This window comes from Dama dama, chromosome 7, assembly GCF_033118175.1.
Source record: "Dama dama isolate Ldn47 chromosome 7, ASM3311817v1, whole genome shotgun sequence".
In the NCBI taxonomy this organism is placed as follows: domain Eukaryota; kingdom Metazoa; phylum Chordata; class Mammalia; order Artiodactyla; family Cervidae; genus Dama; species Dama dama.
This window is the reverse complement of record NC_083687.1, coordinates 22,060,227-22,079,336: the sequence shown is the minus strand read 5'-3', so window position 1 is coordinate 22,079,336 and position 19,110 is coordinate 22,060,227. Positions and strand designations below refer to the sequence as shown.

The following is a 19,110-nucleotide window of genomic DNA, read 5'->3' as shown; positions in this document are numbered from 1 at the left end:
GACTCAATGGCTGATAGCCAAGGTTGTGTCTATGATAGAGCCTTGGCCTTTATGCCACACATCAACCAAAATATTGAAGAAAGAGATCATGTAGCAGAAGCTAAGTCCACTCCAGTGGAGTTATGAATGGAGAAAGGTTATTTTATTTATTTATTTTTTACGTGATTACTAAGTTTAATTCAACAGCTACACCCACTCCTGCCTTGTAAAAATAACAGGCTCCTCTCAAGGTTACATTGTGATGTGAGTACAGGTTTGTTGTTTTCAATGACAGCTTTACAAAAAAAGTGTTAGTTGCTCAGTCATGTCCAATTCTTTGTGACCCCAGGAGCCTGCCAGGCTCTTCTGTCTGTGGGGTTTCCCAGGCAAGAACTGCTAGCCAGACAACATGAATCTAATATGGACATTTTGGAAGTTCTGGCATATCACACAGGAAGTTTTTTACATAGTCTCATTTTCCTTTGCTAGCCCAGCTTTTAAAAATCCTAGAATAAACTCAGAAAACATTAAATTATGACAGAGCTGTTCACAAACTACTTCTCATCCATCAATCTTGGAGAACATATGTAGGTTACTTAAGAAAATGTTTATAAATGCAGATTTCATTGGAAACCTGCTCCAAATGTTTAATTTTCTTATCTTCTTTTCTCCTTGGACCTAAAGTCCAAGATGGTATCATTTTTGGAGCTCAGAACTTGTTACTTGCCAATCCGCTCATATAGGTACAAAGATATATATTTCACATATAATATCTGACCCGTGAGAGATTTCCCAGGAGGCTAGATTTCCTCCACTATTTTCTGCTTTGAATGCCTGAAGTGTGTCTTGTGACACTAACTCAGGAGATTTTGTGTGAAGTCATTCTGTCCTCATTTATTGCTTAGCTTCTGTAGGTGGAAAGAGATATTCTGATGGCTGCAGATTATTTACAAGCTTGGAGATAGGTCCTACTCTGGCACTTCTCATTTTATTAAGTCTTTCACTATCTCACTCCAGTGTAGCACAGTTAATCTGCTTTGTTTATCCTCTACATTTTTCATTCGGACACAATTCTTTTCTCTGAGTGTTCCTTTAGAGAATTATTCAGGCATTTGGATAACCTTTTTTCCTCTTTAAAGATAAAGGTGTTCAAGCCAGGTCAACATCTCTCCAGAGAATGCAATCCAGAAATTTAGAGTTATTATGCAGGATTTATAAAGAAAGGTATTTCTAGATCAAAATTGATTTTTACCTTTTATTATCTACCCATTGTCGTCTTGTTTTGTCAATATCTCTACCTTTTACTTATTATAAATTAGGTTGTGTCCTTTATTCTTTGAAAAAGACCATCATAATTTTGAAGCAGCCTTCATTGTATATTCCAGTAAATAGAGAAGTTGATAACCTCTTTTTAATATCTGAAAGAAATATTTCTGAAGATAAATAGGATATTGTTTTTTCAGAAGAGACTCTTATGTGGTTGTCTTGGTATAGTTGCATTAATCTTTTCTTTAAATGATATAATGGGATTTGGTATGTTTTTATATGTGTGTGTATAGATAGAAGAAGTAGGGGGATCAATCTTTTGATTCTTGACTCTATCTTCTATCTGTCTTAATAACCTGTTCTAAGCACCACTGCAGTCCTTGGTATCTTTTTCAATTCATTGTTATCACTGCTTCGTTCATTCCTGGTCTGTAGTTAAGAACATCCAACTGAAGCTGCTGATTAGAGTCTACCTCTGAAAGGTTATTGCTTATAATTTTTCAGTGGGTGTCAAGCAGAGTGCCGTGCCCCAGTTAGCAATCCCAGGGGAGGACTCTAAACACTTCTGCCCACTGCACCTTGGTATCAGAGTTGCCGAGGATAACACAGGGCTGTCAGGCACCAGCTGCAACAATGCTAAACTCACATAGAACAGAAAGAGAGCGAGAGCAGCTGCAGCAGTGGGTGTGGGTCCCCTGTGGCCAGCGTGTCTCTCCCTGGAGCTGATGAAGAGGAGTTGGCCTCTGCGAACCCCTCTCACATGGCAGTGAAAGGGACCCTGTCCTCTTCCCTCTCGGGGCAGATGTAACGGGGGGCTGGACAGGTGCCTCGTTCTGCGCTTGCATTAAGCACAGACAAAAGGGTGTTTGCTGTCCCTGAAACAAGGAAAGGTATTCCCACACCAGGTGACGAGCCTGGCACCGGCTGTGTGGGCTCTTTGTGTCTCATTGAGGAACAGTTCCAGGCTTAAGGCCCACCTTTGTGTTGGGGTCGAAAGACCGAACGTGAGACCACCTTTCCCAGCAATAGGAATCTGTGTCTTTGATAAAAAGAATTTATCCTAAATCCTTCAGATGCCAAAAAGTCACATCCACTGGAAAAGTCAGAAGAACCAGACCTGGAAGTTCAGGAATGAGGGAGGTGTCTGTAAGAAGCTGGTGGCTAGAGGGGGAGATCTGAAGGAACTGACTTGCCAAGCTCCACTACAATCCCTAAAGCCCTGATGCCCATCTTCATCATCCGTGGGCAATCTCTCGGCTTTTTCCTTGCTTTTCCCAGTCTGTATCCACCACAAACAGCTTAAGCTGTTTTTAAGCCTCCCTTTCCACTTTACTTCTGTTGTTCCTATTAATTTAACTGGTATTTTTCTCATATAAAGCTGTTGGTTTGGGGTAGGATCCTTAGAGAGGAAACTATTAATAACATTAAAAACACATATATATGTGAAAGTGAAGATGCTCAGTCGTGTCCGACTCTTTGCGACCCCATGGACTGTAGCCTACCAGGCTCCTCCATCCATGGGATTTTCCAGGCAAGAGTACTGGAGCAGGTTGCCATTTCCTTCTCCAGGAGATCTTCCCAACCCAAGGATTGAACTCCAGTTTCCTGCATTGTAGACAGACGCTTTACCGTCTGAGCCACCAGGGAAGTCCCATATTTATAAAACATTTAAATAGAGAAAAACACATATTATGTTCCTATATGGGAAGGTTTAATATCATGAAAATGCCAACACTTTTCAAATTAATCTATGCTTAATTAATTATAAAAAGAATTCCAATGGTTTGGAGGGGGAGGAAATTAATGAAATGACTTAAATATTTTTTGAAGAAGAAATGCGATTAGAAAGACTATTAGAAGCATGAATTAGTAAGGCCAAAACTTATTAGAAAGCTGCTATAAGAAGAGTATACAACTGCCACAGGACAAATAATTGATCATTGTAGCCCTTGTTTGCTAACCTTTTGCCACAATAAAAAGCAAATTCAGATTCTTTTCTGCCAAAGCTAAAAAAAATTATTAGAAAAAAGTCATTTTTCTATTTTGTTCTACATTCTCGAGGTCAAGTTTCTAAACTACCAGCATTTGCAATGAGCTAATAGTCTACAGACCTGCAGTCATTAGAGAGACTATATTTATAGTCAGTTTATAGGGAAGAGCAGTGAACTAAAAAGCATGTAACTCTACAGCCTAGCTTAGACTTTATAATCTTTCATCTACTCTCATCTGTTTTTCTCTTGATTTTTTAAGATAAATTTAACTTGTATCTTTCTCACAGAATTTTGTCTCACAGAACATGTATAATAATGGGCATGTACAGTAATGAACATGCCCAATAGTAGAGGAAGGAAGCTCGTATTTTAGAAGGAATAAAACCCAAAGAGTACCTCTTTTTTCCTCTATTGAACAAATACTTAGTGGTTCCAGATCAAGAAGGCAGAGTAGGAAGAGCTTGAGCTCAGCTCCTCCTGTGGACACACCAAGACTGCATGTGGAATGCTTATCTCTGGGAATGACCTGAAGTCTAGCACAACAGATTTTCCGCAGCTTGGAATGTAAACAGAATGCCGTGTCAAGGTGGGCAAGAGGGTCAAAGATGCAGTCTAGACAGAACCCATACCCAGAGTGCGGGACCCACTAGCGGGAGAGATATCACAACTGTGGAGGTCCCCCATGGAGTGAGGGGTCCAAGTCCCACCTGGGGATCCCCTTGGTACCTGCACAAGGAAGATGAGCCCCCATAATGTTTGGCTTTGAAGGCCAGTGGGGTTTCCAGTTGGAAGAGCTGGAGGGCTGTGGAAACTGAGAGTCTGCTCTTGAACTGTTCACATGTAAGCTCAGTTGCTCTGAGGACAAGCACAGAGGCAGGAAAATGTGAAGGGCGCCTGGGTCATAGACTGAAGGAGGCTCACTGGTCACTTTGGGAGTGGTGCTGGTGGGGTAGGGAGCTGGGACACATTCTCCAGGGATGAAGGCACTGGCAGGTGCCATTATTTTTAACCTCTCCTTCACCTAGCTGGCCCAGGACTGGCAAGCGACATTTCTGTCACTCTCCATCAACTAGCTAACACCATGTGCCCCAGCCCAGCATTCCCCTGCTCAACCACCCCCTTAGTCAGCCCCTTCAAAGTGGCCCCTGCCCCAGCTGGCATGTGACCTAGCTGGCACGGGCAACTGTACAAAGTGGCTCCACGTCTGGGAAGCCATTGCCTGCACACCCTGAGCCCATAGCAGTCAAAGTAGAGCCACAGAGCCCCAACCAGGCCACAATTGTGAGCCAAACACAGCAGGAGGGTGTACACAGCACACACATGGGACACCCCAGAGCAGCTGGCTCTGGTGACCACAGGACACCTTCTACATAAGCCTGCTCTTTCAAGAACAGGAGCTGTGGCTGATCTACCTAATGCATACACATAGACACACAGGCAAAGTGAAAAGAGAAAGGAATTCTTACAAACCAAAGCAAAGTGAAAAGAGAAAGGAATTCTTACAAACCAAAGCAAAAGATAAAAACGTCAGAAAAAGAACTAAATGAGATGATGGCAATATACCTGATAAAGTGTTCCGAAATTATAGTCATCAGAATGGTCACCACAGTTAGGATAAGAATGGATGGACTCAGTGAGAACTTGCAAAGACAGAATGTATATTAAAAAAAGACCCAATCAGAACTGAAGAATTCAATGACTGAAATAGAAAATACAGTAGAAGAAATCAGCAGCAGATTAGTAGATGTAGAAGAACGGATCAGCAATCTGGAAAACAGGTTAGTGGAAATCACCCAGTCAGAACAGCAAAAAGAAAAAATGAATAAAAACCAATGAGGATTAAGACTCCCTGGGACAACTACAAGCATACTAACATTTACATTAGAGAGGTCCCAGAGGAGAAGAGAGAAAGGGATGGAAAACCTATTTGAAGAAATAATGGCTGGAAACGTCCCTATCCTGGTGAAGGAAACAGGCAAGTCCAGGAAGCACACAGAGTCCCAAACAAGATGAATCAAAGACACCCACACCAAGACCCGTTATAACTAAGTGTCGAGAGTTACAGACAGAGAGAGTCTTAAAAGTTTTGCAGTATTTCTTTTCACATTTATAAGAATAAGTGCAGAAAAGGGTTTATTGCTATCCCCTTCTGGGAGACAAGTCATCAAATAAATCTTCATCGCACTAAAATTTTCCAGAAATCTATAAACAGTATGTTCTCACTGCCTGTAAATAACCAGTGTTATAGGGTCATTGGATGTATAAAACCTATTGTAAATGCTATTATCTACTTCAGGACATTTTATCCTTTCTTACTCTTTCTGAGATGTTCTAACCCTTTCCAGTGAATGCAGATTTCTTCTGTGAAGGAAACAGCAATTTTATAAATTTATGAAAAATATTCCTGGAACAGAAGTAGAGTTGTTAAAATTCAATATTTGAACATTATGTATCATATTCATTTTTTTTTTAATTCCTGAAATGAAAGAAAGGGCATAGACACTTGTTTTGTGTTACTCTGGAATACCGTAAATTCTTTATTTACTGTTTCTCTTTAGCTTTGTCTCTTCTCTGAAACCTGATTTTTTTTTTTTCAGGAGCTTATCTTGAGGTCTCTGCTTGAGAAATATGCCAAGAAACTAGTTTTCTACCTCTGCCACCAATTGATATCATTGCTTCATTACTTTTTAAGAAAAGTCACAGAAATGCTGGGTTTTTTCAAAGCTGTTACATTGTTTCCCCAAGTAACAGTATAAAGAAAACACTAACTTTTATTATTTGATATTGCTTTTTAGAGAAATTATTATAAAATTTGGGAAGCAAATTTCATGACCAAATTTTCGTAGGCATCATTACTTAAGGTTATTACATCAGATTCTTTACTTTTTTCAACCTTTATCTCATGTATTTTTTTTTTAATCCTAGTTCACCCTTCTTCATGTGTTCTGTGAACTTTTGTACACACTTTAACTTTAAACAAGCTGTTGAAAGACAACCTCTGTGAAGGAAAACAACCTCACAACATAGGACAGCAGTCAGAACTGAGAATCCCTGCTTTCAAAAGTAAAGAGGTGGTAGAATGTGCAGGGATGCACTCTTTACATTTCAGTGGAGTTTTGTTTTGTGTTGTTTTAGCTGCTCAGCATTCCGGATCTTAGTTCCCAGACCAGGGATCATCAAACCCACTGTGCTGCAGTGGAAACGCAAAGTCTTAGCCTCTGGACCACCAGGGAGATCCCTCAGTGGACATCGCTTATGCTTGACTTCTCTTCATCTTTCTGTGTGCCTTTCATTTGTGGGGAAGCACGGAGCCCCCTCAGTCTGTGTTCAACCCCACCTTCTGGTTCAGTCGCCTCAGAATTATGTCTCAAAGATCTGCATGACTCAGCAAATGCCTGTTATTCTCCCTTTTTCTCAAAACATGAGCTATTTCCCCCAAATTATTGCTTAAATCTATAGTCCCTCAGGACTATAGGAACAGAATTTTTGTATTTTATGTATTTATTTATTGAGAGAAAGTGTGCATGTGTGTAAGGGGAAAGGAGCCTGAAATTTGAAGGAGACAGAGGAGTCATCTCCCAGAGAAGGACCTGCTTTAGTGATTCCATTTGATTTATGTTCCTTTTTTAAGCCTAAGAAATCATATATTTTATAATTAATTTTGGAGTTTAATTTCCTTTCTCTCTGCCTAGTTGCACGCTACTCATCCTTCCAGGCCTAGCTGAAACTTTAGCCCTAGGCAAGAAGGGATGAATGCCACTGACAGTCGAATTCACTCTGAAGAAACTTATCTTGTAATTATTTGTAACCAGATATTATTTTGTGTCCTTGTGTTCAAACTCGTTTAATACAATGACGGTGTCTTTCTTATTTGTTTCTCATCTCAGGAAGGTGATGGGACACAGTAAACAAGTATAAGGGCTTTCAGTGTAGACAGACATAGGTTTGAAGGCTGTCCTGTCACTTTCAAACTTCTTCTTGAACACATGATCACTTCATAGATGGCAGATCGTGATGAGGAGCAAATGAAGCAGTCCGACATGTTGGTGACATTAGATAGTCAAAAATTAGTATGATTCTCTTCCTATCTCTTACAGCACCTATGTTTGGGCTAGGAAATAACAGACACAAAGCAAATTTATATTGAGTGAATAAATGATGAAGTAATAGAATTTTAATCTATTCTACATCCTTAACAAATATAAATTACAGTTACTGCGTTCTAACATGCTTGTCATCATGTGTGCGGAATCCTAAAACTATACATAACAGTTTAGAAACGTTCTTCGCTATTTCTGAACTCAGGAGTTATCCTTTCTTTTATTTGGTTTCCAATATCCTATTATTGGTTTGACTTCTATTGCATTTGTGCCGAGAACAAAACAAATGTCTTCTACATTTTACCCCAAATCACCCATACTTTCTTCCCTGGCGGTCTTTTATACTGGTCCCGGTCTCCATTAGGCGCTAGCCCTTCTGATGATTACCTTGGCATTCTTCCAAGTGGAGCCTTCTAATTTTAGAGTCAAAACACTGGAAGAACAAACCACAGATGTGCATTGAATTATGCACAGTATGGGTACAGAGCTATTTCTAAGAGTTATAATAAGAAAGATCTTTAACCTAAAGATGTTGTTTGGAAGCAGCATCTCTCCCTTTCTTTTTCTTTGTCTAGTCTAAGAATCCTACCTTATTTTTCCTACCTCACACTGGGATTTGAGAAACTAAAAATATCTTATTAAAACATTTATTTTCCAAGTGTAGTCTGCATCTCTCCTACAATGGCAGGTCATAATAGATTTTAAATATTATTTTCAATTCAGAAAAGCTTTTGTTCATTATATAATACAAAACAGTTTTTTGCACTTTATAATTCAATTAGTCTCCTAAGAATACTTCAGAAGAAAAAAAGAAAGCAAAACTTTTCTCCAAAAGAGTCAGAAACTTCACTATTACTGGAGTCCAAACTTTTTCAAGGCCAGAATTATGGCTGTCGCAAAGTAGGCAAGTCACTTTGAAGTCACACAGATCTGATTTCAAACACAAATTCTGACCGTTGACAGTCATTTATTCTTGATTAAGTAGAGAAATCTTTTATTTTCAAATCCTATAGCTGCAGTAAAATAAAACAAAGGAAATACTAGAGGGATTGTTTACTGAATTTATCTAATGTAGATGCTCTAGATACATTTTTCAAGAGAAAACTCTTATTTTAAGTAAGATTTAGAATCTGAATTGCAGATTGCGTGCTAAGTCACTTCAGTATGTCTGACTCTGTGTGACCCTATGGACTGTAGCCTGCCAGGCTCCTCTGTCCATGGGAATTCTCCAGGCCAGAATACTGGAGTGGGTTGCGCTCCTCCAGGGGATCTTCCTGATCTAGGGATCAAACCTGTGTCTCTTATGTCTCCTGCATTGGCAGGCAGGTTCTAAATAGATTTTTAAAGAGAAAAGTCATTATTTTAAGTAAGGTTTAGAATCTGAATTATAGATTATCACTGATCTATTTGTAATGTCCATTTGGCAAGGGCCCTTGCTTGCTGGGGCCATCTTGGTTTCCAAGATAAAGGTGAAATTGTTCTGAATCCCCTCCAAGAATTCTAGGAATCTCTGGAAGAAGTTGGGGAGGCAGCCGGAAGTGGAGGCCTGTGCCTCTCAGAGCTTCTCTTGATTGTCAGTCTCTCATTTCCTAATTTCTCTCCTCCCACTGTCTTTTCCTTTCTGGATGTTCTGTCTCTTTTCTGAATCTCACTGCCTCCTGGACACACCCAGGTCTTTATTTCCCCAAGTGTTGACTTATGGTATGTGTTATCTGACTTTATTAAAATACTAAAAATACGGGACAAGGAAAGGGAAAATTGCACAGTAGTCAGAGGCAGCTTAAAAGCGAGGGTATGACATAAAGTTGAATTTTCTGCTCCTGAAAGTTTCACCCGGCGTTTCTCCCAGGGTGAGTTTTCCCCGTGTGCTGTGCTTACGCTCACTCAGTCGTGTCCGACTCTTTGCAACCTCAGGGACTGTAGCCCACCAGGCAACTCTGTCCACGGGACTTCCCAGGCAAATACTGGAGTGGGTTGCCACTTCCTACTCCAGGGGAATCTTCCTGACCCAGGGATCGAACCTGTGTCTCTACAGAGTGTTCCTTAGCCTCCTACTAGGTTGCTGGTCCGCTGCCAGGTCGCTGGGTCCCCTCTTGTCGCGAAGCCCCTCCAGCCCTGTCTCACTTTCTCGAGACCCCAGCAGCCCCAGTTGCCTTGGGCTGCTTTTGCACAGTCATCGATACTCCCTTTTGTCTCGTGTTTCCACCACGGGGCTAACGTATAGCCTTCTTTATTAGACGACTACATCAGTCTTCTAACATAGGCCACCAGGCGGTGCTTTTCATTTCCCTTTCTTTGTTTCTTTTTGAACTCAAGGAGGTTGGCAGGCTACAGTCCATAGGGTCACAAAGAGTCGGACAGGACTGAAGCATGCTTCATCTGAGCGCGCACACGTGCACATTCCGAAAGAATCTCAGTTCCCCTCATACAGTTTTAAGTTGATGTTCTCAAGATTGTTATCCTGCATTTCAGTACCCTCCCTGCTTTTAAGTGTCTTCGAATATCTTACATCTCACAGAGTGGTTTCCTTGTCTGCGTGGAAACCAATTATCCGTGCTCCTCTCTTACCGCCTGGACTGAGTGTATGGCAGGAATACCTTCATGGCTGTAACCCTGGTGGAGCCCGACTCAACTCCTGGCGCTTGCTTAGTGCTCAAAAATCTGTCAAGTTTAGTGCAGTGTATAGAGGCCCCTATGGAGATTAATAGAATCAGGGCTCAAACAAAAACCCTGGTTCCCAGACTCTGCTAAGCGAAAACATTTGCTTCTGACTCCTTGGGAATTCCACATGTACTGACTGAGAAGGTTTCCCAGGCAGCACTCATCCAGCCCTCTGCTGCAGGATGGGCTGACTGTAGAACCAGCCTTATCTAGAGTCAGAGAGATGCGTCTGGAGACCCGCATTCCACTCACAGGCACTGGTTCCCAGTACAGTTGGGAGGCAAATGTGAAAGTTGACTTAATCAAACTGACCATACTGTTGAATTTATTAAGCACATACTGTCAAAATGGAAAGCTTAGTTGTTTCAAGATATTTTCAAAGTGTAAACATTTTATTTGCTGCTGCTGCTAACTCGCTTCAGTCATGTCCAACTCTGTGCAACCCCATAGACGGCAGCCCACCAGGCTCCCCCGTCCCTGGGATTCTCCAGGCAAGAACACTGGAGTGGGTTGCCATTTCCTTCTCCAACATTTTACTTAAAACACCATTAATTACATTGTCTCATTTGATCAAAGACCCTGACCATATGTAGGTCCATAAAAAGATCAACTCAGGTGCCTTCCAGAGAAGTAGTATTGACACTTGATATCAGAGGCAGTTCTTAAACTATGTTGATGAGCTTACATAAAATCACTTTCTGGCCTCTCTAAGTCCATTTCTTAAAAAATTCTCTTTGCAGGTAAAGATAAGATTAAAGTGTCTGAGGATGACTTGAAGAAACTCCCTTTAATTAAATGGTGTATTTTGGAAACCATTCGTTTACGAGCCCCTGGTGTCATCACTCGAAAAGTCCTGAAGCCAGTTAAAATTTTGGTGAGCTTTGATTTTGTCGTAAAATAATGAACCCTCTAGAAAAAAAAGTAGACCTTTTATCCATTTGTTGTTAGATACTTTCTTAATTTCCATGAAATACTGAGTGACACTGGAACAGGTTACTAGGAAAAGCTGTGCAGTAACATTTTGTTAATATAGGTATTTATCTGTTGGCAACTGTTTTAGCTAAAACACAACCCTTTTGTAATCACTTTAGCTATGTGGTTCTGTATTAGAATTAGTACAAGCCTATTTCAATCAAACTGGTAGGTTGGATACTCTCTTCTCTGTTGGAACATCCAGTGAGTACCCCCTCAGCTGGAATAGGTTGAGGAATTGAGGGCAGGAGGAAGGTCCTTTAGGATAACTGGAAGACAGTGCAGGCCTCAGATCACAGTTACAGGTAGACATAACAGGAATGCTGTGGGTAGCTGCAGCTGATGTTAGGAATTAACTGAGTGAGATCCTTTCTGTGGGCCAAGTAGGAGAATTTTCTCAAGTGCACCATAGAAGATATGTGCATATGGCAGACATTTAGTTCAACATACAGTGAACCAATCAGGCAGAACAAAATAATCTTTTTTAGATGATTGACTTGGGGACTGAATTATCCAGATAGGTTGTATTTAGTCAGCCCTCCATTTATATTAGCTTTGTTTACACACAGCTTGAGAGTGCCTGGATTTAAGTCAAGAAAATTTTGTGGTATTAGAACACAAAAGAGACAAAAAATCCAAATTTTATACAAGTTGCAGCTTGCTAAATACAAAGGAAACATAGTTTATTTAACTGATCTTATGCAAATTGTAGCATTCAGTTTTAAAGGGATTTTTTAACAGTTTTTGCTTTTAAATAACCAAATAAATATATAACTATTTATTTATATCATAAAAATAAACATTGATTGGAAATAAACAAATTCATGCAGTTAAGTAGAACAAAGTGTTTATCACTCTGAATATTACTATTCAAAATAATTGTTATTGAATTTTTATGAAGCCTTATTTATATCCTGGCCAATAGATAAGTAGCTGAATTGCAGAATAGTTAATTGTCTGAGAAAGACAAGTGGATGTTTGTTTTTATTGTTATTTTAAGCCTACAGTTTGTATACAAATTCTGTTAGACCTATGCCTGAATTTTTCTGCTATTTTAGAGTGTAGAGGAGAAAAAGACCACAAAGAGAAGCTAAAAGAAGAAATTAAAAGTTGCTTAGAATCTCACAAGTCAGAGATAACCACTGTGAACATTTTGATATTATTGTAATTTTAGAATTTTATCCTGTAGTATGTTCATTAAAAAATAAATTGAGGTCACACCAAGCTAATTTTCTCACAACTTACTTTTATTTTAACAATAGATCCAAAATATTTTAAACAGTATAAGACATTTATATCAGTTTGAATTACAGCATAATCTAATATTGAATATATGGACACCAAATAAATTTTTAAATCAGTTCCCTGTTACTGAGTATGTATATGGCTTCCATTCTTTCACTATTATAAACAGTGTAAAGATGAGCATTCCTATCGCTAAATATTTGTGCACATTACCGATTATCTTCTTAGTATAAATGAATACAACTTGGTTCTTTTAAACATCAAATATTCTCTGACACAAAGTAGAATATCTTTGCTGATTATATTAACATGTTCCCAGGAGTTTCGGCCATAGAAACATTCGTAGATGGGATCACCTATGTCTTGACCAGTTGGATAACTGGTCAAGTTTCCTTGCTATGAATTCTAGAGGTATTCTCCACTGCTCTTTCCTAATGGAGTCTGAGCAGGATATTTATTTTTGCTCTCGTAATTACTTCTTTATATATATTTATATATATATGAATAAATAAGAATGGACAAGCTTTTCCTGCTTTTTCTGGTTTGCTCTGTCCCTCCTTCTCTTTATTACGCCAGCTTTCCAAAACTCTTAACCTTCTATTTGTGCTTTCTAAAAGGTCTCATATTTAGTACCAAGCTAACCTGCAAGAATTCCTAGGGAAGAACTAGCCAAAAAAAGTGTTGGAAACTGTGAATAATTGAGGAATATTAGTTAATTCTCAAGGTATTAAAACATGCAGCAAAACTACAGTAATTAAAATGGCATGATACTGGTGTCAGACCTGATATTCAGATCAATATAACAGACTAGATAAGACACAAGCCATGCAGAATATGTGATATTGGATAGATAAGTCTTTGTAAGTACCTGAAGAAGAATGAGATTAATATATGGTTTGGGATGACTGGCTAACAATGGGTATTTTTTTTTTTTTTTTTTTTAGCTTCTAGAATAACAGTTCTCAAACTTTTTGACCTTATGGCCTCTTTCTACTTTACAAAATTATTAAGAGTCTCAGAGAGCTTTTGTGTATATGAGCTATATTTATCAATATTTGCTGTATTGGAAAATAAAGCTGAGAACTTATTAAATGTTTATTTAGTTGTTGTTGTTCAGTCACCAAATAATTCATTTTAAAAAGAAGAAACCTAATACATGTTAAAATAATAATATGATTTCTTTTTAATCCATTCTTTTTTTTTTTTTATTAGTTGGAGGCTAATTACTTCACAACATTTCAGTGGGTTTTGTCATACATTGATATGAATCAGCCATAGAGTTACACGTATTCCCCATCCCGATCCCCCTCCCACCTCCCTCTCCACCCGATTCCTCTGGGTTTTCCCAGTGCACCAGGCCCAAGCACTTGTCTCATGCATCCCACCTGGGCTGGTGATCTGTTTCACCATAGATAATATACATGCTGTTCTTTCGAAACATCCCACCTTCACCTTCTCCCACAGAGTTCAACAGTCTGTTCTGTACTTCTGTGTCTCTTTTTCTGTTTTGCATAGGGTTATCATTACCATCTTTCTAAATTCCATATATATGCGTCAGTATGCTGTAATGTTCTTTATCTTTCTGGCTTACTTCACTCTGTATAAGGGGCTCCAGTTTCATCCATCTCATTAGAACTGATTCAAATGAATTCTTTTTGATGGCTGAGTAATATTCCATGGTGTTTATGTACCACAGCTTCCTTATCCATTCATCTGCTGATGGGCATCTAGGTTGCTTCCATGTCCTGGCTATTATAAACAGTGCTGCAATGAACATTGGGGTGCATGTGTCTCTTTCAGATCTGGTTTCCTCAGTGTGTATGCCCAGAAGTGGGATTGCTGGGTCATATGGCCATTCTATTTCCAGTTTTTTAAGAAATCTCCACACTGTTCTCCATAGTGGCTGTACTAGTTTGCATTCCCACCAACAGTGTAAGAGGGTTCCCTTTTCTCCACACCCTCTCCAGCATTTATTGCTTGTAGACTTTTGGATAGCAGCCATCCTGACTGGCGTGTAATGGTACCTCATTGTGGTTTTGATTTGCATTTCTCTAATAATGAGTGATGTTGAGCATCTTTTCATGTGTTTGTTAGCCATCTGTATGTCTTCTTTGGAGAAATGTCTGTTTAGTTCTTTGGCCCATTTTTTGATTGGGTCATTTATTTTTCTGGAATTGAGCTTCAGGAGTTGCTTGTATATTTTTGAGATTAATCCTTTGTCTGTTTCTTCATTTGCTATTATTTTCTCTCAATCTGAGGGCTGTCTTTTCACCTTACTTATAGTTTCCTTTGTAGTGCAAAAGCTTTTAAGTTTCATTAGGTCCCATTTGTTTAGTTTTGCTTTTATTTCCAATATTCTGGGAGGTGGGTCATAGAGGATCCTGCTGTGATTTATGTCAGAGAGTGTTTTGCCTATGTTCTCCTCTAGGAGTTTTATAGTTTCTGGTCTTACATTTAGATCTTTAATCCATTTTTAATAACTATATTTTTCAAAACACATAAAAAATAGAACAGCATCATTTCAAGCATTTGCAAAGATATCTGAATTCCCATATATGTGTCTGTTGTCAGTCTGTTGTGATATATTGTTTTCTACTGATGGAAGTGAAAAAAATTCAGCTTCCCACAGACATGTAACCAAAAAAGGAAGGAGTATTTTATTAGCCTTTTCAGATATTTTTGTGGCTATTCTTTGATTCTACACTAAAACTCAACAGCGATACTTTTTTAAGTTTGTTGCAATCTGAAATTTTATCAATGAATTTTTTTTGTACTTAGTTACATTAAAGTACATTGGCCTGTCATGCTTCCCTGGTGGCTCAGTCAGTAAATTCCACCTGCAATGCAAGAGACTGCTTACAAAGTAGGAGACCGGGGTTCAATACCTGGGCCGGGAAGATCCCCTGTAGAAGGAAATGGCAACCCACTCTAGTATTCTTGCTTGGAAAATTCCATGGACAGAGGAGCCTGGAGTCCATGGAGTCGTAAGAGCTGGACACCACTTAGCGACTAAACCACCTCCACCATCCCATACTTTGAATAAGTCTTTTATTCAGGAATGATTTTTGGTCTAGGTGATTCTCTACAAAGGTCTCGGGACTCCCAGAAGACCTAACCCACCTTTGAAAGCCACTGTTGTGGAGAGGGGGCTTCCCTGATAGCTCAGTTGGTAAAGAATCTGCCTGCAATTCAGGACGGCCCAGTTAGACTCCTGGGTCGGGAAGATTCACTGGAGAAGGGAAAGGCTACCGACTCCAGTATTCTTGGGCTTCCTTGGTGGCTCAGCTGGTAAAGAATCCGCCTGAAATGCGGGAGACCTGGGTTCGATCCCTGGGTTGGGAAGATCCCCTGGATGAAGGGAAAGGCTACCCACTCCACTATTCTGGCCTGGAGAATTCCATGGACTATACAGTCCATGAAAGTCCAGCGACTTTCATTTCACTTCACGTGAATATCATTGTGGAGAGAAGAGAGCTTTTTAGGTTTAGGATTAATCAGTGAAACCACAATGCAGATGAACAAACTGTACCATATCAAAATTTAACATATCCTATTAAGTATAGCCTAAATTAAATGTAAGCCAAAAAATTAAGAATAAATATCAGTCTAAGCACAAGGCAAGTGTAAATAATTTTAGTATTTAATGAATTCACAGATCAATAAGTAAAGCACTAATACTACATAGATTACTGAGGGTAGGACATGAGGACACAAATTTTATGGCAGAAAATAACTTAAAATGAAAAATAGTAAAGACATAAATTCTTGAACAGCAATCAAAAAGAACCTATTTAAAATGTCAGGTTAGCAGATAAGCAGGTAATGAAATTGATACTCTCATATATTGCAATTAGAAACTTATCTTGCTACAAAATTTGAGGGAACAGTTGAGCAACATGAATGAATAGCTTTAGATATTCAGAAGACATAGGACATGTATATTCTCATGTCATCTGAACGTCTTTGTTAAAAGATTTTATATGAACAGTGCTTTGTGAAAGAAGATATTTGTGATAGCATTATTTGTTATAGAAATAATAGTAGAAAATGATTAATTAAGCATCCATTGGAGAGAAAATTATTTTATATGAATATGTAATATAAAAATAATACTTACGCTATAATGTCAAGTGAACAAAGTAAGTGTCAAAAATTATTCAATAGGAGACAAAAACAATAATATGTATATACTGGGTTCATTTATGCATTTGTAAATGATATGTATCAGTATATACAAGCAATGGACTTCCCAGGTGCCCCTAGTGCTAAAGAACATGCCTGTCAATGCAGGAAACACAGGTTTCATCCCTGGGTTGGAAAGATCCCCTGGAGTAGGAAATGGCAACCCACTCCAGTATTGCCTGGAAAAGTCTGTGGACAGAGGAGCCTGGCCGGCTACAGACCATGAGGCCACAGAGAGTCAGACATGACTGAGCAACTAAACACACTCACATATATAAACAATAAACTATATTTAAAAACAACAACAAAAACTAAACTGCTGTTATTAGCTAAAAGTATTGGAGGGAAGTCTCGCCAGTTGATAACTGTCTTTTGTTGCCAGAACTCTGGTTGCTTCCTATTTTTTCTGTTTTCCTGAATTTTCCCAAGTTTCTAGAGAGCAGTTTTTTATCATACAGAAGAATACACTTTTGTAAAGTACTTTTTTGTAAAGTACTTTTTCTTTCTTTTTTTTTTTAAGCAGCTCACACCAGCCAAGCTCCTAGCCAAGAGCTAGAGAGAAAGAGTGGGCTATTGAGGGGATGGCGGGGGCAGGCTCCTCTGATGGATGCTTTGCCTTTCCAGGACTCCTCTTCTCTTGAAGCAGAGTCTGCATTCCTTGCACCACTTTAGGTGTTGACATCCTTCTTGATTTACAGCAGAGACTCCTCTTTGCTCATCAAGAAAGCCCGTCTCCAGTCTAGCAGATGAAGTTGTTCTGACCTCACAGCATCCCTACGGGGTGGGCTGGTCAAGATCACTTCGGTCTACCTGACAGATGCAATTATTGCAACACAGATAAGTTGTGACTTCCACTTCCTCATGATCTGTGCCCAGTTCTCTGACTGTTTTGTCTCTCTCTTGGTCTTTTTCTTCATCTGCCACGTTGCAAGGACAGGACCGTTTGGACCGGACATGATGATGTCCATTTGCTCAGACGGTTCCTCTGATACACCCATGTCTCACATCCTCCTCACTGCCTCATCCACCTGGCATTTGCTGCTGTGACAGGAGCTCCTTTCTAGTCTCCTCCCTGTTGTGGTATGACTGCTGTTTCTGAGGCCCCCTTTGAAGTCTTCCTCCCCCGGCCTGCTTTGTGGGCTGCCTCAGGCAGTGTCTACGCGTCATGATGCCAGGTCAGCAGCCACTGAAGGAGCTATGAGGGTGGGGAGGGGAAGGTGGCAATCGCCCTGATGGACACCTGGCCCAGGGCGGCCCCTAAACATATCAGGGCCCTCGCCAGCTGACTTCGGAATCAGTTGTGTTGCTTCTAGCCTCGGTTCCAGCAGAGGTAGAGTGAACACACAGGACTGGGATCTCACAGGTCTCTTTCCACTTTAAAGATGGTAAGAGGATGGAAGCAAAAGCCTCCATCTCTCCTCATTTTGATCTAACTCTCCAGCAATCCTGGTACTGAAACCACGAGACTCAAGGACTACTCAGCTCCCATGGGAACCAACAGGGGTCTGTCTCTTGGGTTAAACAGGGACGGCCCCCTCGCCTCCCCTCTCCACTCGCTGCTTCCATAAAAAGAGATGTTTTCAATTGTAAGATGCTACTGTTCTAAATATGTAGATTTCAAGGAGGTGTTTTGCAAATGCCTTGAGAAGACTTCAAAACTCTGCAGGATTAAAGAGGTGTGGCTTCTGCCGCTTGGCACAGAGAGTTACTAATAAAATATCTTCACCCCAATAGAGGTGATGGCTGTCTAGCCATCTCCCACCGTGAGGGAGCTCTTTGTCCTCTGGCTCCTGGAAAAGGTGATATAAAGATGATTACTTTTATAATTTTATTCTATTATTTATTTATTTTTGGCCGCACTGGGTCTCCATTGCCGTGTGCAGGCTTTTTCCAGTTGCAGTGCACTGGCTTCTCATTGTGGTAGCTACTCTAGTTGTGGAACACAGATGCGGTAGTTCCGTGGGCTTAGTTGGCCCCACAGCACATGGGATCTTGGATCAGGGGTCAAACCTGTGTCTCCTGCATTGGCAGGCAGATTCTTTATCACTAGACCACCAGGGAAGTCGTGTAAAGATGATTTTGTGAAACAGTTTTTAGTTCTCAGGCTACAGTCCAAAGGGTCGCAGAGAGTCGGACGTGACTGAGCAACTGAGCGTGCGTATGTTATATATCAAGAAAACCTACTATAAGGTGAATGGAGAAGGGTACCGCAGACTCTGCTGCTTGAGGAAACATAATGTTCATCATCAGTTTCACAACCACCAACACCTCAAACATGAAACAAACCCAATAAGCACACAGCACTTGCTTTGTCCTGTGTCTTCCCAATCAGTTGTCTTCGACTTCTTTCTGCCCTAACTGCTGCTGCTAGAGTCAAACAGAGAATTCTCTGCCCCTTCCCCTGACACTGTCATCAGCACTCCCAATGTCAGGACACCCGCTGCTCTGTTCTTAGTGCTGGTATGGCCAGTGTCCTGTCTCAGAGTTAGTCTTTTCTGCCCCGGAACCTCAGAATCCACTGTGATGTCCCTCATCAAGGCCACATGCTACAAACCCCAATGCGTGCAGGAACACTGCATTCGTGTCTGACTCTTTGCAACCCGAGGGACTGTAACCTACCAAGATCCCCTGTCCATGAGATTCTCCAGGCAAGAATACTGGAATGGGTTGCCATGCCCTCCTTCAGGGCATTGACCCAGGGATCAAACCCATGT

General features: G+C 40.2%; 1 protein-coding gene across 2 annotated transcripts in view; it reads left to right on the top strand.

Moving 5' to 3' along the window:
* LOC133059564 (24-hydroxycholesterol 7-alpha-hydroxylase) overlaps positions 1-19,110 on the top strand; it is an 82,715-nt gene that overhangs the window by 41,044 nt on the left and 22,561 nt on the right. For both annotated transcript variants that reach the window (XM_061146866.1, XM_061146865.1), the window contains exon 8: positions 10,738-10,871. In XM_061146866.1, coding sequence (XP_061002849.1) covers positions 10,738-10,871 — 134 coding nt within the window. The remainder of the gene's footprint in view (positions 1-10,737; positions 10,872-19,110) is intronic.